General features: G+C 36.9%; 8 protein-coding genes across 8 annotated transcripts; 4 read left to right on the plus strand and 4 right to left on the minus strand.

The window, feature by feature from the left end:
* Nucleotides 1-89: 89 nt before the first annotated feature.
* Nucleotides 90-1,877, minus strand: FDP41_002609 (uncharacterized protein; the record flags this gene model as incomplete). Its single annotated transcript, XM_044705822.1, has 2 exons — nucleotides 90-1,056; nucleotides 1,369-1,877. 2 exons carry the CDS (start codon nucleotides 1,875-1,877, stop codon nucleotides 90-92), a joined length of 1,476 nt encoding a protein of 491 aa, XP_044562807.1.
* A 678-nt stretch (nucleotides 1,878-2,555) lies between these two features.
* On the plus strand, nucleotides 2,556-4,343 carry FDP41_002610 (uncharacterized protein; the record flags this gene model as incomplete). Its single annotated transcript, XM_044705824.1, has 1 exon — nucleotides 2,556-4,343. One exon carries the CDS (start codon nucleotides 2,556-2,558, stop codon nucleotides 4,341-4,343), a length of 1,788 nt encoding a protein of 595 aa, XP_044562808.1.
* Nucleotides 4,344-4,488: 145 nt separating this feature from the next.
* Nucleotides 4,489-7,269, plus strand: FDP41_002611 (uncharacterized protein; the record flags this gene model as incomplete). The annotated part of the gene is made up of 1 exon (XM_044705825.1): nucleotides 4,489-7,269. The coding sequence occupies one exon, from the start codon at nucleotides 4,489-4,491 to the stop codon at nucleotides 7,267-7,269; it is 2,781 nt and encodes a 926-aa protein (XP_044562809.1).
* An 879-nt stretch (nucleotides 7,270-8,148) lies between these two features.
* Nucleotides 8,149-10,965, plus strand: FDP41_002612 (uncharacterized protein; the record flags this gene model as incomplete). The annotated part of the gene is made up of 4 exons (XM_044705826.1): nucleotides 8,149-8,336; nucleotides 8,647-8,965; nucleotides 9,064-9,226; nucleotides 9,335-10,965. 4 exons carry the CDS (start codon nucleotides 8,149-8,151, stop codon nucleotides 10,963-10,965), a joined length of 2,301 nt encoding a protein of 766 aa, XP_044562810.1.
* Nucleotides 10,966-11,146: 181 nt separating this feature from the next.
* FDP41_002613 (uncharacterized protein) lies at nucleotides 11,147-12,625 on the minus strand (the record flags this gene model as incomplete). The annotated part of the gene is made up of 2 exons (XM_044705827.1): nucleotides 11,147-11,569; nucleotides 11,762-12,625. The coding sequence occupies 2 exons, from the start codon at nucleotides 12,623-12,625 to the stop codon at nucleotides 11,147-11,149; spliced, it is 1,287 nt and encodes a 428-aa protein (XP_044562811.1).
* A 462-nt stretch (nucleotides 12,626-13,087) lies between these two features.
* On the minus strand, nucleotides 13,088-14,869 carry FDP41_002614 (uncharacterized protein; the record flags this gene model as incomplete). Its single annotated transcript, XM_044705828.1, has 1 exon — nucleotides 13,088-14,869. The coding sequence occupies one exon, from the start codon at nucleotides 14,867-14,869 to the stop codon at nucleotides 13,088-13,090; it is 1,782 nt and encodes a 593-aa protein (XP_044562812.1).
* A 509-nt stretch (nucleotides 14,870-15,378) lies between these two features.
* FDP41_002615 (uncharacterized protein) lies at nucleotides 15,379-18,350 on the plus strand (the record flags this gene model as incomplete). The annotated part of the gene is made up of 2 exons (XM_044705829.1): nucleotides 15,379-15,702; nucleotides 15,942-18,350. 2 exons carry the CDS (start codon nucleotides 15,379-15,381, stop codon nucleotides 18,348-18,350), a joined length of 2,733 nt encoding a protein of 910 aa, XP_044562813.1.
* Nucleotides 18,351-18,475: 125 nt separating this feature from the next.
* Nucleotides 18,476-20,692, minus strand: FDP41_002616 (uncharacterized protein; the record flags this gene model as incomplete). The annotated part of the gene is made up of 1 exon (XM_044705830.1): nucleotides 18,476-20,692. One exon carries the CDS (start codon nucleotides 20,690-20,692, stop codon nucleotides 18,476-18,478), a length of 2,217 nt encoding a protein of 738 aa, XP_044562814.1.
* Nucleotides 20,693-21,682: the final 990 nt, after the last annotated feature.

The raw sequence follows: 21,682 nt of genomic DNA on the forward strand, positions 1-21,682 counted from the left end.
GAGTCATATGAAGAATATTTCATGAGTATCAACTCCATGAATTTTAAAATTCTCATTTTGTGGTAAATTGTTGTTTTTCGCCAAACAATTCAATAATCAGGCAAAGAGCGACGCAACATTCTCAACACATTTCCTCCCATAATTTGTGAAATTTCCTTCTCTGTGAATCCTTCTGAAATGAGTGCATCTGTTAAATACACTAAATGATCGCTCGCTCCAAATGCCTTAATTGTTCCATCCCAATCACTTCCAAGTGCAATGTTATCCACTGAATGACCACCCAATAAATTTTTCAAATACTTTATGGATTTCGCAAGCGATTCAAATCCAAGTCCACAAGTGGTATATTTAAAGAAAGCAATTCCAATAACACCTCCATGTTTGGCAATTCTTTTTGCAAACTCATCAGAAAGATTACGAGTCGTATTACACACTCCTTTGACTCCAGTATGTGAAATAATGATGGATGTGGAAATTTCTCCTCGTTCAAGCATTTCGAGAACATCATTCATGGCCTTTTCTGAAGCATGTGCCAAATCAATAATCACTTTCAAATCGGAAAGTTTCTTCACAACTTGTCTTCCAAAATCAGAGAGTCCATATTTTGTGAGTCCATGAAGTGAACCACTCACTTGATTGTCACCAAAATGATTCAGTCCAAACATTCTCACTCCCATATCGTAGAGTTTTTGAATATTGTCAAGATTATTCTCTAAAACAGTTGCACCCTCGATGGAGAACAATCCAGAAGCATGTTTCTTGTTGTGACTTCGTTTGGTGATAAATTCTTCCAAATTTTTCTTGTTCTTAATAATTGTGAAAATTCCCTTACTTTCCGACTCGTATTGATGTAATAATTTACTATAAGCACGAGCTCGACCAAATGGAGAAAACCAAGCAGAGTATTCGTACAATTGGCTGGCAATGAGAAAGGGTAAAATATCTGTAGAGTTGACATTGGTTTTCATGTTGAGAGTGTGTGGAATGAAATTGACAGCAGCAAGCACTTGCAATGCTTGATTTCCTCGTTGCATTTTTGGAAGTGAGACATGACCTCTGTGAACATGTGTTACAATTAACATGGTAATCATGATTGTAATTCCAATGAAGTGAAAAATAAATATCATGAATGAAATGAAAAATCGTCATGAAAAAGTAAATAGGTTAAATCATTTCATGTGATCACAATCAATAATGGAATCACATCATCATCATTTGAAATCATGATCGTCATTAACAATATGGTCAAACATGACCGATAATATTCAAATTTTTAACATCATTCCACACACAAAATTGTCAAACATGGCACAATATTGTCAAATATTAATTCAAATTATCAACATATTCCACACATAAATGACATACTTTTCAGTGGTCAAAAATCCTCCACGATATTTCCACATCAACGTATCTGCATGCAAATCTGCAATAAAAGGAATATTCTCATGGATCGTCTTGGCATTTGCATTCTTCAAAAATGTCTCAAATGAATAAATTTGATTCGAAAATGTGTCAAAGGCCCATGGCAAAGCTACAAAAAAGATCACTCCTGACAAGACACTCCGAATGAGAAAAGATCTCACCACTGAAGTAAATCCAACATGAGAGTGATAGGAAATTGTGTCATGTGTTTCACTTTGTTTTTGTTCGTCTTCATTACTATTATTAGTATTGTTATTGGTAGTTGTATGACGAGAAGGTGTTGTTTTTGATGATTTGCAAAATTTAAACAAGGCGGAGAGAGGAAAGAAGATTGAAAATACGGAAAGAAGAGCGAGGAGGCTGGACAAGACATAACCAATGTAATCTTCTAAAAGACTCTCATTGCTGAGTTGTGGAAATAATGATGATAAAGAAACACTTGTTTGTGACATTTTTTTTCTCGAAAGGGGATCAAAACTTGATCTGTTTCATTCCAATAGATCCAATTCAAAGAAGATGAAATGATCATGTTGGATTAATCCATTGATATTTAATAATCCCTTCCTATATGAAAGATTTGCACCTCATATGAGAAATAATAAATCTATCAAAATAAATCTTAATCATCATGACGTTCACAAAGTTAAGGTCTCTTAGTAACCTTTGAAGAGGGTTCACATCAAGCGAATATCCGATCGAAATATTTTTAGAGAAAAAAAATTCAACACTTCAAAACGATTGATTTTTTCTGTGGCGACGTTCTGAACAAAAATTGTCATTGATCGGACTTGTTCTATTTGATCATTGCCATTCAGCCATTCACAACAACAAGAATTGAAACGATCGGATTTTTGAGATCTCATCCAAGCAATAGTAGCACTTCCACGTTTGGTCGATTCCTTTTTTTAATATTGTGGTTCAGATTGAGTCTGTTTCTCTCAAACAACAACAACAACAACTTTTACAACGGATTCTGTCTGTGGAGAATTGGGAGATACTTTGAGAACATCATATTTACCACAACAACAACAAATTCATAGCCCATTCAAAAATACGAGTTGTAGTCAATTCATTGTGTTGATTCGGAACATCTTCATCTCGATCTTCGTATTAATTCCGAATCAAATAACATGATCTCATCAACCTCTCCTAATAATAGTCTCTCCTCGAGTGGGTGTTCTAGTAGTAATAACAACAACAACAACAACAATACCACCACAGGTACTACTACTACTACGAGTATTGCAACTTCTCCCATAAAACCCAGTCCTTCCTCCAAGAAGATCATGATGAAACCGACATCGACCTCGATCGCCAACAACAACACCAACACAACAACTCCTCCGCCTCCTCCTTCTCCATGCCTAATGAACCAATTTCCAACCTCATTGGGATCAAGTCCTCTCAATACTCTCCATTCTTCTCCTTTCAAACCACCTCAACAACCACCCATTCCTCATCATCATCAACCGTTTTTTCCATTCCATATGCCAACGATTCAACCATTCCCAGGAAATACTCGGAACGGTACTAGCACAACGACAACAGTAACTACTACTACTCCTTTACTTCCTCCAAATCCAATGATGGGAATTTATCCTTCTTCATTCATGATGACAACACCTCCAAATCAAGGTCCGATGATGTTAGGGCATTACCCATCTCCAATGCATCATCATCATCATCATCATCACAGTCATTCATTTACTTCTCCAATCATGACTCTTCCTCAAGGCATACCACTAACAAGCGGTTCTGGAACTTTACAAGATAATGGAAACAATGTGTTAACAACAACAAACACAACTACAGCAAGTATGACGGCCACCACAACATCACCTCCACTTGTCACGTCTAGTCATCATACTTCATCACCACAAGCAACTGTTTCTACCGCTGCCACATCAAAAAAGACAAAATCTTCAACAACAAGAAAAAAGAAAAAATCCTCCTCTGAGAAAACAACCTCTCCCAAAAAATCGAGTCCACCAAAACGCAAAATACCCTACACAAGTCAATCCATTCATGCTCATATAATTTCATACTTGTTTGAAATTGGACTTTCAGATAGTGCAAAAACATTGCAAAATGACCTCAATAATCCTCAGCTCTTGAATGTGACTTCTACATCTATGAAGAGTTTTGTCAGCAATCTCACTAATGAATTAGAAAAACTTTCCCTGTCTTCACCTCCTCCAAAGAAAAATGTCACAAACTCGACTCCTATCAGTACTGTTACGAAGGATGCCAGTTCAGAAACAACATGCTCACAACCCCTCGTAGCAGCATCAACAGCAGGCACTACCACTGCAACAGCAACCAACGTTCCTCAGCCACCTCTCTCAACCCCATTCGCACAACCTTCTCTCAAAATCTCTTCACAAAGTATAACAACCAACCATACTAATGAATTTAACGATATTACTTTAAAATTGAATGATAATTCTAGTAACAACAACAGTATTAGTAGCACCCAACAAAATTATGAAGCTAGCCAATTTTTGACCATTCTCCAACAAAGTATTACAAAGCAGCCTCAGCAAGGTCACACGCATGATGGTATTGCAACATATGTCGATGAGAGATTGAATAATCTAGAGCAGGCTCTATCCATCAAAGAGAATAAGGGAGAGATATTTTCAAGATTAAGGCAAGTGGAAGAACGAGTTTTAAAAATTGAGGAACATCAAAACATCATGAATGGCTCCTCTTCGAAGGAAGATTCTCAAATTCACAATTCTGTCCATGAAAATACTTCATCATCACGTCTCGACACCATACTATCCATGAATCAAGAAGAAGAATCACTTCAAGAATTCATGAATGAGAATGATATTGACTTCTTCTTAGATATAGACAATGATCCTCCTAACTGGCTATCGAATGTTCCCTTTGAAGAAGGCGATTTGTTTGAATAAAGTGTCATCAGGATGGAACGCCTTTCATCAGTCTCTTGTGCTTGATTCATCATTGCACAGTGCTCCAACAAATTGTTGAATTTGGTAAATTAAAATTTTTTTCGATTCAACAAAAAAATTCATCTTTCTCTTTCGATTCAACAACATGAGCCACAAGAGAAAACGATTTCAACAATTGGTTGAAGATGATCTCATCGAAGGAAAACCAATCTATAGTAGCGGAGATGAAGAACCATCGGAAGAGGATGAAATGGATTTTTTCAATGACATTCCACAAGAATACGACAGTGATAGAGAATATAAAAGCAAGAATGCATCCTCTTCATCGTCGAGGCTTTTAAACACTACTTCTAATGTTGATGACGATGTTGATTTTGATATGGCTGATTCCATGAAAACCACAACAAGTAAATTTGATTTTAAAGGCTCCGATATAGGAAAACTCGTTCGTAAGAAAGCACACGAAAATCCCAAGATTCACAAACTCATTCAATCAGCCTCAATGTTCAATGATGAAGGTGATGATGAAGAAAATGGTGCAGCACGACAATCTAGTGATGATGATGATCATGATGGTGAGGATGATGACGAAATTTCCGATTATCGAAAAGACAATGAAATTTTACTGAGAGCCATGAGAAATGATTCCGATGATGAAGATGAATTGGAGAATGATGGTAAAGAGAATGGAGAGAAAATTTCTGCATTTGATTTGCCACCTGAAGTATTTGGAGAGGGCAATGATGATGATGATGAGGACGATAATCTTGGAGATGACGAAGAGGATGAAGAGGACGATGACAATGATGAAGACAATGAAAATTACGATGACAATGATGAAGACGACGACATGGAAGAAGAGCCACACGATGAACAAGATGAAGAGGAAGAAAAGAACAGACAAGATATTATCAAAACTTTGGGTAAGGCAAAAACTGCCAAGGACCATTCATCATCCTCAGAAAATACTTCAAAAACTGAAATGAATGATGAAAAGGACGAAGAAAAGTACGACAAGTCCTTCTTTTCAGAAATTCCAGCAGATATTGAAGCTTCTAAATCGTTCAATGATATGAATTTGTCGAGACCAATTTTGAAGGCCATCTATGAAATGAATTATGAACATCCAACACCCATTCAATCTCGATGTATTCCTCTCTTATTGAAAGGAAGAGATGTTTGTGCCAGTGCTGTGACAGGTTCTGGTAAAACAGCTGCCTTTATTTTACCGACACTGGAAAGATTATTGTACAGAGATCGATCGAGAAAAGAAACGCTCGTACTTGCTTTATTACCAACGAGAGAATTGGCTGCTCAATGTTATGAAGTTTGCAGCAAGTTTGCACAATATACGGACATTAGATGTTGTATCATTACAGGAGGTAACTTGAAAATCAACAAACAAATTCAAGTGTTGCAAACCAAGCCAGAAATTATCATTGCAACACCTGGTCGAGTGGTAGACCACTTACTGAACACACCAAATTTTGGACTCGATGAAGTCGAAGTTTTAATTTTGGATGAAGCGGATCGATTGTTGGAGTTGGGATTCGAACCACAAATTAAGACCATTTTGGATCATTTACCAACAGCAAGACAAACCATGCTCTTTTCTGCCACCATGACCGATGATGTGGAACAATTAGTGAAACTCTCATTGAAAAATCCAATTCGTGTCGCATGCGATCCTAGAACAGGCGTTGCTGGTGAATTAACACAAGAATTTATCAAAATTCCAGATGATCAAGACATGATGACCAAACAAGCTATTTTACTCTCACTTTGCACCAAATCGTTCACAAGTGAGGTCATTGTTTTCTGTAATACCAAATCCATGGTTCGAAAATTGAAAATGCTTCTCTTCTTGAAGGGGTTGAAAGTTTCCGAATTGAGTTCCTCACTCACTCAGGCCGTTCGTTTGAAAGAATTGTACAAATTTGCGAGTCATGAGACTGACTTTTTGGTGTGTACAGATGTTGCTTCGAGAGGTTTGGATATTAAGGGTGTGAAAACAGTCATTAATTTTGATATGCCTCTCAACTTAAAGACCTACATTCACAGAGTGGGACGTACGGCTCGTGCCGGTGCTTCAGGTACTGCTGTTTCAATGTGCAGTGAGAATAGTCTTGCAATTTTGAGAAAGATTGTTCGACATGCAAAGAAAAAAGGTCAAACTGTCCAACAACGTGTCATTCCTCCAGAATCGATCGAATTTTGGTCACAAAAGATTGAAGAAATGAAACCTCAACTCAAAGAATTGGAACAACAATTGAGACTCGAAGACGAAATGCAGCAAGCTGAAATGTTAACCACAAAGAATGAAAATATCGAAGAGTTTAAAGAAGATATTATGAGCAGACCACGAAAAGAATGGATCATGTCCAAGTCACAACACAAAGAACTCAATGAGAGAGCAAAGGCCCAAATGATTGAGGAAGACGAAGACACTAAACCTTCACACAAGAAACGAAAACTCGATCCTGAAGAATACTCCGACGAAGAAAACATGTTGAAGAAACCAGTGCGTGTTGACTATAAGGACTTTTTAGAAAAGAAGCCAGTGGACAAGAAAACAAAACAACGCCAAGCATTCAAACGAGAAATGAAAGAAGCAGGTATCAAGAATTGGGACAAGTTTGTCAGGCGTCACGTCAAGCAAGATAAACTCATTAACCGAATGAAACGAAATAATATCGAGTCAGATCTCGTGAAGAAGCACAACAAGGAAAAGGCCCTTCAACAAAAGGAAAAGAAAAAGGCAAAGAAAGAATTCAAGGAAAAGAAAAAGGCACTTGCCATGAAAATGAGCTCTCAACAACGAGTGGATAAAAAGACAGCCAATCGATCCTCTACGGAAAAGAAGAAAACAACCAAGAAGCCATCTCATGGAGGTTTTAAGAGTAGTAAGAAGTATAAGAGAAGATAATATAATATAATTTTTGAATCGTCCCTTTGTGACAACATTCAAATTTTTTGAATTCCTTTTTTATCCAACATTGATGTAAAGGATCCTCATGTTCCTTTCATCCAATGTGTTGTTCTGAAGATGATTCACCAAGCTCAAAATGTGCGAAGATGTCACAAATTGTAACAAAAGGACAATCTATTTTGAAGAATTATCAATCTTGAGTAATCCTTCAATGTCAACAACCGGCAAAATTTGAGGTGGTTCAATGCAATCTTTAAAGTTGGAAGTCTTTTTGTTCAATATTATATGAATGACCATTTCAGACGATAAAGAAGAGGACAATACTGTGCATAATATTGGATTCTTTGACCATTAGCACGCACGACATTCACCAACAGATTTAAGCATGATCCACAATCTTATTTGACATTTGACACTATTACCATTTTCCTCCACATTTGACAAGCAGAGAAAAAAAACACTCACGTGATCACCGTCGGTCCTCATCACCACCAATCTTAATCCTCACGCTTTCCATCTAACTGCATCACCCTCTCTCCAAAATCACCATCGATTGACACAAGAACCACAACATTTGTGGTCTCAAAATATATTAAAGTTTTATTGTTCCGGAACCATCGACTCACACACACAGATAGGACGATCCATCACGAAAAGCACATTGTTCGGACAAGTTGTTGTTTCATTCCAATTGAATATTCTCGAATTGATTGAAAAACAACCCTATTATTCATAATATTACAAGAATAATAATAATATCACACATTTATCATCACCACCACCACCACCACAACAACAACATTCAGATATCACAACAACACGAACAATTATTGAGTGAGAATGGGAAATCATTCGAGTAGTCATCATCATTCTTCCATGATGATGAAGAGAACACCTTCTTCCAAATTAAGTTTATTGAGAAGTATGAATTATTCCAACAACAACAACAACTCATTGAATGGAAAGGGTTTGAATTTAGGATCAAATTCTTCACAACAAAATTCTTCTTCACAACAACCACAACAACAGATGCGAGTGATCATGTTGGGAACGGGTGGAGTTGGGTGAGTGTTGTTTGATAATATTATTTATTGAATAATAATGAGTGACTTACAATTAATATACTATGATGAATATCATTATAATATATTATCAATTGAAATTTAAATATGATATTTCATTCAATATGGATCCATCCTATTTTGATGATGAAATGGATTATCTTGAATTGACATTTGGCATTTGATGTTGGTTGATGATATCTCCACATGATCCGAACCTATGTGGTCATATTTGCACGTACCTAAAAACTTGGAACGTTGAATCTTCCAAAAATTCAACTGAACCTTCCTTTTTGACATTTGACACCGTCAGAAAAAGTACCTTGTTCAAAAACATTAAGCTCTTATTCAACGGCGGATTTGATTCGGACGAATTTCTCTCTTATCGAGAAGTCATTCTCTCCAACATTGTCCAAATGGTTCAATTCGTCTTGCGAGCGCTCATTACTTTATTTCCAGAACACAAAATTGAAAAACCAGAAAATGAAGAATTTGCGAATAGCATTCTGAGATTGGATTGTGAAGATTTTATTCATATTTTGAGGATTGTGGATGAGAATTTTATAACACGAGTTCAGAAATTGTGGTTTGAAGAACCGGCCATTTTAAGGGCTTATCATTATAGACATCGAGTAAGTTCCTAGTTCCTGGTTGACTTGAATTCTTTTTCACGAATTGAACTCTTTAATGAACCAAATGAATCAAATGAACCAAATGAACATCATGATAGTATCAATTACCTGTGGAGGATTTACCTGATCTGATCAAACAAATGGATCAAATCTATTCATTGCCAAAAACGAAACATGTCATGTCTTCCTATGTGAAAACTACGGGAATTGTGGAGACAGAATGTGTTTATAGAAATACTCGAATACGTGTTTTTGACACAGGTATGTGGGAACACTTTTGGATTGTGAATCCTTAAAGATTTATTTTCTTCACTTTGGGATGAAATTATATTCATCATTAACTCTTACTATTTTTGGTAAATTGTAAAGGTGGTCAACGAAATGAAAGAAAAAAATGGGTCCATCTCTTTGGCTCCACCAATGGCATTATATTCATCGTTTCACTCTCTGAATACAATCAAGTTTGCTATGAAGATGACAAATCCAATCGTATGAAAGAATCCTTATTACTTTTTGAAGAAATTGTCAATGCCTCGTGTTTCGAACGAGTTCCAATCTTTCTTGTATTCAATAAGAAGGACGTTTTTCTTCACAAAATTCAATATTTTGACATTAGTGAAGCATTTTCAGATCTTCCAAATCACATTCGACTTCACAAGCCAATCAAAAATTTTCACAAACTTGCCAACGATGCCAAACGAAAACACAACATTCAACAGAAAAAACAGAGACGAACTCCAGGAACTCTGGAAAGTGCACAAAATCCAAAAACGATGGAACGATTTCAAAGAGCTCGTTCGGCCTCTATTCAAAAACAAAAACGAAAGAATTCACTTGCGGGAGTTTATGGATCGTCACCACTTCTTCCTCGAATGTCACCTTCGAGATTTGTGGTTGAAAATCATCATTTATTATCAGAAGAAGAACAATTCAAAATTCGTCAAGAAAATTGGCAGAAAATTCCAAGTGATATTTTAATTTATATCTGTTTCTTTTTGGATGCTGTGGATATGTGTACTTTGAGTACAGTGAATTATGAAATGTATATTATTGCAACGTGTGACACTGTTTGGCGATCTTTGTGTTATAGTCTCATGAAAGATATTGATGAAGAACATGTGGACCTTCTATATAAGGAAAGATATCATTTATTTGAACCGCAATTGACTGGAAAGGTGAACAGTGATGAAAGTCCTTCATCAATTGTTTCATCTGTATCGACGCCGACCACAACAACAACCAAATCAATGAACTCATCTTCATCTACTGGAAGTATTTTGACTTCGAGCTTGAGCTCAGTCATCTCAAGTGTCACCACCGATAAATCTCCTTCTTCGATCAGTAAGGCCATTTCAATTCAGGGAAACGTTTTTTCAAGCTTCCAACCTCAACAAACCACCACCACTACAGTACCTGGTACTAACTTTACCAATACTTTCAATATGAATAATAATAATGGTGTTCAACAACCATGGTTTGGAGCTAAAGATGGAATTGGCATTTCAATCACTGCTACTCCAACCATCCACAACCACCAACATTCACATCATCATTTCACTTCATCCACCGTTAGCATTTATAGTGATAGTAGTAGTGAAGAGGACCCCAACATGTTGACCACGACGACGACGACGACGACGAGTAGTTTGTCATTCATGCCAGAAGAACGAGAGGAACGAGAATTTAGAAAAAGAAAATGGAGATTCTTTTATGAAATTGGAGGATATGTGTATCGAGATTCGATCAAGTATATTCAACAGCAATTTATTGATTTGGCAAAAGATGAACAACGAAGAGCACAATTGTGGAGAGATGTGAGAGTGACAAGTGCTACGAATGCTTCCACGGTTCGAGAATTATTGGAATATGTTTTTGACACCATCATTGACGCGCATGAAACTAACTTTGATTTTGATGAAGATTTGTCTCCCAGTACACCGAGCTCTAAATCTAAATCTCCAAGAAGAGTTGCGAATGGCAAAACCAAAATGAGGAATTAATGTGCAAAATTTTGCGACATCCATCTCAGCCATTCAGATTCACTAACTTGCAATAACAACCAATTCTTTTTTAAAATCTTTAAGCTTTAATTGGAATTATTGTTCCATCCAATAATAAAATCATAATAAATTATTGATACATGTGCTACGATGTCACAAAATCATACCGCAAATCCCACAACTACTTCTTGGTAGAAGTGGGAGAAATAAACGACGAAAATAGTTTCTTTACATTATTCCACGTGATTGAATCATCCGTCACTTGAAGCACATTTTCCAGTCTCAATTGAGGAAACCAATATCCTAACAACAGACATAACGTCACCACAGTCACAAAAGGTGCAAAATTAACCTCCGTTCGAAGTGTTCCCTTATTACTTTCATGATACAAATGTTCCATGGTGGACATAAATCCTGACCTCAGAGAAGAAGATTGATAATCCGTAAGATAGAGAATGAGAGCAAGTGAAAATCCAGCAAATAATCGAAATCCCACTGGAGTTGTAATATCCATCCATTCGGGAATGTAACCATTGGTGGCAAGCGCTCGCAACCCGCCATCGATACCTCTTGCAAATAAATAAAGAACGATTTGGTTATTGACCTAAAGAGAGTGTGAATTCGAAATATTGGATGATGATGGAAGAATGTAGGATTGAGAACATGACGAGTCAGTACGCGTGACACATTATAATAGTTCCAAAATTACAAGCGAATATACATGTAAGGAGAAGATGAATAATATTTCGTTCAACAGTTTTTGTAACATATGTAAACACCAACAACAACTACTTACAGCTCCAGAAATTCCCTTACTTTCACCAAACGCTACATAACCTCCAATAAATCCAGCAATCCATGCGTCGATACCACTCCGTATATTTAAATGATTTCTACAAATATATGTAATTAATTTGTAAATTCCGACAAACGAGCCTAGATTCTTTCCATGATGAAACATTTGTTTGATGACAAATCTCACTTTTCTAAATTCTGTTGGTGTCTGGAAAATTATTGCATAAATTAATGATTGTAAAATATATGGAACTCTTATTCTAACTCCTGTCACAATACCATTTCTGTAACCTCTATATACACTTTTTAATCCATCTTGAATGGATTGTTCTAACATGGTTGGTGACACTGTTGAAGAGGAAGGAGGGGAAGATTTTCCATCGATTGTGACAGTACTGTCAATTGTCACCGCCGAAGGTTGTGAGGAAGGTGGTTGAGAAAGTGCAATCTGTACATTGGCAGCACAATTATTCATAGAAAGAAAATGTTGTTGGGATGAGAGTCCACTATCGTCATTCGCTCTTGGAGTCACCACCCCACCCTCAATAGAACTGTCAGTAAAATTGGATGATTTTTGTGTCATCATCATGAGCGTAATTCCATCTTCTTCTTCATCAAAAGTATTTCCAATAATAGGTTTACGACTTTCTTTTTGTTTTGATCGAATCTTCTCAAGAAGAGTCTCCGAGTGTTTTTTTTTCCTTCTTTCATTTTCGTTCGTTTTAACCTCCTCACAACGATCATCATCATCAGAAAATTCATTCTCACTAAATTCATACAAGGCTGTCGGAGTGGCATCTTCCATCAAGGTAGAGGCTGCCATTTGATCCGACAGAAAATCCATCAGAAAATCATCAGCATTCATATGTTGTTGTTGTTGTTCTCTCTAACGTGTTTTCCAATGATTCTCTCTATTTGAAATATTTTGAAGAGACAGATCGGAAAATGCTGTTCTCTGTGCTCTTCTTCTTCTGATGAGAATATACAATTCAACGCGGAAGGCTTTACTTCCTCAATGATGATGATGATGAATAAATCAAATGGTGGTGGTGGTGGTGAAATAAAAACTCATCAAGAGACACGTTCCTGTACGAATTCAATTAAAAGACTTTGCGTGCTCGGACTTCAGTTGCTGCTGCTGCTGCTGACTCGAGTCGCAATCTTTTTGGTGCGATTCAATTTTTTTTCGAAAATTTTCCTTATTCTCCTTCCTATGAATATGCTCATTCGAATAGATAGAAATGATGATGATGGTTGTTGTGTCTTTTCATGATGTTATTATGGTGATGTTGATGGTGGTGGTGTGTTAGAATCACCTGTATGTGTTTTATTGATTGAGAAGATTGTGTGGAATGTAGGCAGGAGATGTAGTGGTGGTGGCATAAGGTCGACCATTCATGGGTTTTCTAGTGGAAACACCATAAGGTGAGTTGGCAGATGCTAAACGTTGCAAGGCTACCCCTGATCGACTTCTACGTGGCATGCCATACACATTTCCAAGGTTAGCAGTGCGAGAGCGTTCATATTGAGTAATGTCACTCACCAAATACAAATTTGTTTGTTGCAAGATCTTGAATACAAGTATGGATCCTATAATTCCAATTCCAGACAACACAACAAGCTCCCAGAACAATCCAACACTAAACTTGGACGTGTCGTACAGGATGTGACACACTCGTAGGGCCTTTGGCACTAAAAAGAACATTTCTTCAGAGCAGTAAAAGGCTACAAATCTTGCTAATGAGCTTGGATAATTTTTAGCCTTAAAGGTTCGAAGCTTTTTAAGTCTCCATGATTGAAGCATCATTGTCATGCATGCAAGGGAGATGAGAATTTCAACACTGTAATTTTCTCTCAAGTTAAGCCAACGTAATAAAATTTCGAAAAAGTTCAAAAGTGTCACTCCGACTCCTAGTAAGCTCTTATTCAAGAATCCGTAATGAGATCCAATAATGACCAATGTCAATTCAAATAAAATGGAGAAGATGAGTGCATTAGTGGAATAAGAAATGATGAAGCTACATATTGTGGACATGAAAAACAAGATCTCTCTTTCATCTAAAGTAAAATAGTCAAATAAGAGAGGAGTGTCACTGCCACGCACTGGAATTTTTTGTCGCTGTTTCACAACACTTGGATCATAGTCAGCATTATCCAAAGCAAATACAAAACGCATAATTACCAAGAGAAGGGTTATGCAAACCTCTCCCACGATAAAAGAAAATATTCCTCGTTTGTACAATGGCTTCGTATTGACTGCAAAAATAGAATTGTACAACTGTACCACAACAAGTGTGAAAATAGTGAAAAATACTCCAGCGCCAATAGTGAAAGTAATCTTGTCGAATAAATTAGTCTCTCTATTTTGTTGGGTGGGAGATGCTTGAGTGGGTGATGATACAATGATCGTCGACTCATCAGTAAATTGGTGTTGGTGATAATTGTGAATTTTCTGAATTCTGTATGAAAATAAATAGTGGATGAGAGGTCGCAAAATTTTTGACACCAAGGATTGTAACCACAAAAACAATTCATTGCTGCCAGAGGGGGAGCTCTTTGCTGCAGAATGAAATGATCGTGTTCTGACAGAGGGTCTTCCATCGTGAGTCACCATAATCGTATGATCAAGTGGATTCATGTCACCAGCTGCTGCTGTGGTGGTTCCTGGAGCAAACATGACTCTTTGACCTCGAGGCAAGCCAGAATCACTCACATCTCCTCCCGTCATGATTGTGTTGTCAAATGAAATGGAAGATGGGCCATAATCATGATAGGAAGCATATTCAGATGGATAGAGATAAGAGGGAAGTTGTTGATAGTCTGTTCGTAAGGTCATCGGAGAAACTGAAGCTTGTCTTACATCATCAAAATAAGAGCCATTCGCAGCAGTGCCATGAAAAGATGATGATGATGATGGAGAATAATTACTTGATGATGAGTTATAGTTATACATGGTGCTCGTGGTAGGCCGATATGGTTGTTGTTGTTGTTGTTGTTGTGGTGATGGCGAGAAAGAGGAGTTTGAGGACTGAATGGGTTTGCTTCTCGAATTTGCGGTCATCCAAAACTCATCATCATTCCGTTCACTTTGTAATGGGCTAAAATTCATCTTGTTACTCTTTCAAAGTGATTCGCGAATGAGAAATTAATCAATGCTTGATGATAATTCTTCTGCTGTAGCGTGATTGGAATTTAAATGAGAGTGAGAAAAGAGGACGCAAGGAAAAGGCTTAAATGTTTTTTTTTGGTTGAATTTTTTTTGTGAAATTGAATTGGCGGGCAGGTCAGGGCTCTATGTCTTGTCAATGCCATTGCCAAACATGTCGTTGGAAGAGAGATTGATCTGATGATTACATTGACAAGGGCCATTGTGGAATGTCATTGTTAAAAAGTGTTCAGTAGTTGAAGAGCTTTACTTTGAAAAATTAATTCTATGATCAAAAAAAATTGAAAAATCCTTCAAAGAGCAGATTTTTTTTGCAGGCTCCCCAAACACTTGATCGACCACATTCATTGACCTGCATCATCATCATCTGTTCGGATCATCATCCTATCGGATTCATCAAAACAATTTCTAAATTTTAAAACAACCACCACCATCACAACAATAACAACAAGATGGGTCATACGGCATTTGAATATTTTCAATTGTTGGATGGCCTCAACAAGGTGGAGTCCTTGTGTGTGATGGGAAATACGTTGTTTGTAGCAACAACGGACGGAACACTCTCCTTGTACAATTTACAATATGATAAAAAGGCTGGAAGCAAGGAACGATTTACATGTACTTCATTCAGCAAAAAAACACAATTCAGTAGGAAGCCAATCACACAAATGTGTTCCGTACCAGAGTTGGGTATTTTGATTTGCCTCACAGATGGATTTATCAAGTTATATACATTGAGTATGTTGAGAGAAATTGATACTCTGAAAAATCAAAAGGTAAGAATTTTCTGATATCATGTGTATGATATGGGTATATCAAGAGGAATCTGTTTTGAAAAAATAATTATTATTATCGTGTAATTATCATTTCGGTTGTCATTGGTCTGTTTCATCATCGACATATTTCATTACATGATACACTCACGAAACAAACCTTTACCGTTCAAAATTCACTGAACGACACATGTCAAATGATATCAACAACCGAACAATAACACAATTTGTTGATCCTATAGCAAAACCCATTGAAGGGATGCATGTTTTTTGCCTTGAAAAAGCACAACGGAGAATTCACAATGGCTGTTGCATCCAAAAAGAAGATTACAATTTTACAATATGGAAGCAAGGAATCCACATTTAAATATCAACAAGAATTGGTGTTGCCTGATGCTGCCAAATCGATAAATTGGAGTGGAGACAAACTTTGTGTTGGATTTAAGAAGGAATACTCTCTCATTGATACTCAAAAAGTAGGCAGCGTGCCACAAAAATTATTCGACACTGGAGTATCTCAACAAACAACACTCGGACTATCATTGCCCAATGAAACCATTGTGGTCGTGAGTAATATTGGAGTGACACTTAATTTCTCTGGAAAACCCACCCGTTCCCACGGAATCGGGTGGAGTGAATTTCCCAACATGATTGCCTATTTGAAACCTTATCTCATTACACCACTTTCTGTTTTTGTTGAAATTCGAATTTTGAGCTCAACCATCAAGAAAGAGACTTTTATTCAAAGCTTACCATTGAAGGATATTATTGCCACAAGCCAGCAAAATTTCATTGATTTAGATCAACCAGATAATATGGATCAGGGAATGGGAGTGGGTTTCAAACTTCGAACAGAGCTCGATCGTGACGACACTATTGATCCCGAGAATCGAGTATTTCTTGCCTCGAAAAGCAGTATTTATGTTCTCGTAATGAAACAATTCGATTTGCAAGCCGAAGAACTGTTATCGAATCAACAATACGAACTAGCACTTCACTTGTGTGAAACTGTAGAAAATACGAGATACAAAATTGAGGACTGGAGAGTCAGTTCCATTCATACACAATATGGTTTTCATCTGTTCGCTAAGGGAGAATTTGATAAGGCCATGGAACATTTTGACAAAACCAAAGACGATCCTCGTATGATCATTTCGCTCTTCCCTGATTTATTGCCTCCCAAATCTTCATTCAAAGTCTCTCTACCGTACACTGTGCAAGAACAAACAAAAATTGACCAATATCTCAAAGATATTGAACAGCGAAATAAGGCCCTGCAAGCTCTCATTCAATATCTCCTCCATAGAAGAACGCCTTCTGATAAAGAGCTCAATGAACAAGCCCAAGACGAAGCAGAGGCAGTAGATACCGCACTCTTGAAAGCTCTCCTCTACACTAATGACCCACACGTGGAAGATTTTCTCTCATCTCCCAATCGTTGTAATATTTTTGACAGTCAGAAAACTCTTCACTCTCATCAAAAATTTAGAGAGCTTGTCATTTTCTACAAGACCAAGGGTCTTCACGAAAGAGCTCTCGAACTGTTAAAATTACTGGGTGACAAATCTTCATCCTCAACAGCATTTTATACAGACTTAATGGGAGTCATGCCAACAGTCAATTATCTGAGAGACCTTCAGCAAGCAGGAGAGGGCAAGCAATACATCATGGAATTTAGCAAGTGGATCTTACAGGCAGAGCCACTAAGAGGTTTGAAGATTTTCCAAGTTCCAAATTGCCCATTCAATGTCAATGAGGTAATTTCACATTTGGAATTATTTGACCATACCTTGGCAATGAAAATTGCATACCTGGAGCATTTGATCAAGGTTGAAAAATCGACAGATCCAAACCTTCACAATCAACTCTTATTGCTCTATTTGGAGTATGTCACTAAATATTCTTCTCCAAAATCCAACTATGAAGAGGATAACACCAAAGGGTTACTTTTCACTTGCAAAGATATCAAACATAGAATGAACGATTTCCTTTCACACTCACAATACTATCACCCTGAAAAGATGCTTTCACGTTTTCCTTTCGATTCTCTGTATGAAGAGAGAGCCATTTTGCTCAGCAGAATTAATCGACATTCACAAGCATTGACCATTTATGTTACGAAATTGGAAAGTATTGAAAAAGCAGAAAAGTACTGTATGGATCACTATAATCCAGAGGGTACTGAAGAGAGTAGAGAAATTTTCTTAATTCTTCTCAAAATGATTTTGCAACAAAGTGGAACCAACACCGATAGTAACAACATGTTCTTTGAAGATGCCATAGGATTACTGGAAAGACACTTTTCAAAAATTGATCTCATTAAGGCACTCAAATTATTGCCTGAGAACGTTCCAGTGATTGAATTAATGAGATATTTTGAGGCAGTAATGAGGTCACACACCGAACAAAAGAGAAAGGTACAAATTATGAAGAATATTAGTCGATCAGAAAATTTACAAGTTCAAGAACAAGTGATTGGGGAAAGAAAACGACTTGTAAAGATAAAATCAGACAGAATTTGCCCTGTCTGCAAGAAGAGAATTGGTATGAGCGCTTTTGTTTGCTATCCAAATGGTATTGTCACACATTACATTTGCTCAAAGAATCCAAATATTTGTCCCGTGACTGGTCAAAACTTTTTGAAATTGTAAATATGTCGATAAAGAGCAGCGATCAAGTATTTATTTCTGGTGGAAGTTCGATCAGTCAATTTTGAAAGTGCATTTTAACAATTATCTATCTTCAAATGACAAATTGTTCGACCAGAAATGATGAATTAAACACCCTCAGAGCTCAATTGAGGCATACATAAATTATAGAAAACAGAATCTTTGAACACTTGCTCTCGTGTTTTCCATCCACACCAGCCCCCAGAAATGATATCCTCCAAATATTCTGGATCATTGATACTACCAGTGAAATGAGGATCCAAAATCAAGTACGAACACTCTCCTGTCAATTCATCAAACTCAATTCCTAACATGGTGTAAGCCAACACTCCTCCACCAATCATGATGGGACTTCCATTCACATCGAAATGATTTGCAATGGTACGGGCATGAGAATTCATTTCATCTCCTCGATTCACATACAAGACCTTACTTTGCACTCCACACCATTTTTCCAACACAATGGTATTTTCAAAAGCTCCAATCCATTGACGAGAGCCCAAGAAGGATGCTTGCTTGTCACCACAATCCACAAGGCATTTCTGAATTTCTTGATGAGTAGGTAAATTTACCACAACTGCTCCCGCATGATACTGTGCGTGTGAAATGAGAGTTTGCAAACTTCTGTATGCACAACCCCAACCTTCATCATTGAATTTGTCTTGACAATAATGTGAATACAAATAATCACCACGAACGAGATGTAAATTGTTTGGATTGGTAGATTTGATGGTTGATGGATAGCCTGCATAGAGATGGACGTTGAGGATTTTCTTGTTGAACTCGCTAATCTTGGTTTTAGGAGAGGGACCAAATGTCAAAGCTTGATTGGTTCGAATGAATGGTTGTTTCAATGAAAAGTATAATCTCTTGTGATATTCTTCTCTCAATTTGATGGCATTTTGTTCATTACGTTGCTCAAAAACAATATCGTCACTATAGAATGGGTAACAACAAGTGAAAACATGAGGATAGTCTTTTGGTAGAAATGGATAAAATCCAATGTGTCGAATACTCTTTGAAGATCCAATGTGTGGCAACAGAAAACTTCCACTTACAAAATACTTCTTGACAAAGACAAGTTGGTCAGCGAGACCTTCAACCAAAACCTGTCTTAAATTATCCAAATTATTTACCATAGTACCCTTTTGATAAATTGGAATGTAACTCGTTGTTTCAAGTGAGAGCTTGCAATTTGTATGTTTCTTGTCTGAAGAAATGATAATTCCACTGCCATACTGATTGGGAGATAGATTTAAAAAGGCATCAAAATGCAAGAATTTCGAAATGGTTTTCACTGTGGAGGATGTTGTATTTTCATCGGATTTGTGTTCACTGAGTTTCAAAAATTCTCCAAGGGTTTGCTTTGGAAGTTTTTTCTTCTTGTTCTTTGAGGTCATTTCCTTCTTGTTAAAATTGGCATCCACTTTCAATTGTTGACTTGAAGTGTCCACCACTGTTAATTTCTCAGGCAAAATTGACTCGATGGTTGATTCACGACCACGGATTTCAATAGGAGCTACGCTAGCTGTCGTGCTTAAAGTAGACTTGTTCTTTTTGGAAGACTGTTCAGCAGAGTTATCAGTTGATAGTGATGCAGATCTAATCAATGTCTTTTCTTCAGATTTTAAAGTGTCAATATAGGAGTCAATATGTTTTTTAAAAGTCTCCGTCATTGACTGATCGCTGTTCGTCGACGCTTGTGGATCAAATGTATATGGAATGATCAAGTCGCAATGCAATCTGGAAATAATAAAAGCTGTCGTCGATGCTTTGACATGTTGTTGCAATTCATGTTTGTCTCCCACAATGGAAATTTCAGAAAATTCACGAATAGCATCCTGTCGAATGACTTGAGCTGTTTTATCCGAGATATTGAAATTAAACACCTCCAGTGGTGATGAAGAGCCACCTCCAACCATCACCAACAATTGTTTAAAATTATTTTCTTTGGAAAATAGAGATGGAAATTGTGATGAAAGCCATGAGGTTATTACCTTCTCTGTTTCTGGAGCTTCCGATCCAATAACAACTTCACTGCCATGATATTTTGCCAGTGTTCCTTGTGTGGTATATAATCCCACAATTTCTAAACCTTTCGGAATCATCATGAGCTTCATCAAATCCAATTCACTTTGATCCACATTGGAAAGACTCTTCATAAAATTCAAAATATGAACCTGATCGTTTCCATTCATTCCGATCAAATAACCAAGGACCGGATTCGTGGATGAAGCCAAATGTTTAAATAATTGACCCAGTCTATTTTTGATGAGGGAATTGAATTGAATGAGAAAAGTAGGTGATGATTGTGATGAGAGCATTTTTTATACGTGCACAAATTGTTAATAAAGCCTCGACTTCTCAGGTATTACAATGTCGATTTTATCATTGGACCCTTCTAAACTGACGTAAGTCTAGGGCCTTATTAACAATTTAGCAATCCAATGAGTAAAATTGAAGAATTATAAGTCCTATTAGCTAAAAATCAAGCTGTTGGGACATATTATGTTAACCTGAGAATAAATATCTTAAATATCTGTCGACCGTTTCAGAATTCCAATCGCCAATTGTCTTGTTTGCTGCTTCTGAAAAACCAGAAAAACTTGCTTCCAAAGCTCTGATATGTTCTGAATGTAGTGAAGGGCATGAATGTTTCGATTGTAAACAATTAAAGAGTTTGGTTGAGCTTGAAAAAAATTTTTCATGCTCAAAAAATTTTCTGCATATCAACGATTAGTCTCTCTTTGCGTTGCTTAGTGACTTCCCACCCATTCACACTCCCACCCACTTGCTTTCTTAAGCTTATTCAAGTACATTTTTCGCTGATCGGAATGTTCTTGTGGTAAGGAAGAACATTGTGACAATACAGGTCTACCTTGATTCGAATCTTTTCGGCAAGGATTTTATTGAGCTAACTATATATTTTTGTTATTTAATTTTCATTTATTTAATTCATCATGTTTTCATGTTTTTCATGAATTTATCAAATTATTATTATTTTCATGGATTTATCAAGCAATTGCTTAAATGCGACCTCACATCATGGAGTCTTCGTCTCTGCCGCCTAATTGTGACTTCTTGCACTTCACATCATGTAGTCGTTACTTCTGCCTTCATCCTTCCTGCTTCCTTGCTTTTCTTTGGTTTTCTCTTTTTTTTTTCCGCTGAGCGGTTTTTGGAGTTTTTTACCTTCTCAAATCTTAATTAATACTCGGGACTCTACTGAATAAAGTTAATTGACAAATATGCAGAAAATCCCACAAACACCGGACCTTTATTAAGGTCGGGTGTTTGGAGAGACCACAAACCCA

The sequence above is a fragment of the Naegleria fowleri genome, assembly GCF_008403515.1.
Source record: "Naegleria fowleri strain ATCC 30894 chromosome Unknown tig30, whole genome shotgun sequence".
Taxonomy (NCBI): domain Eukaryota; phylum Heterolobosea; class Eutetramitea; order Acrasida; family Naegleriidae; genus Naegleria; species Naegleria fowleri.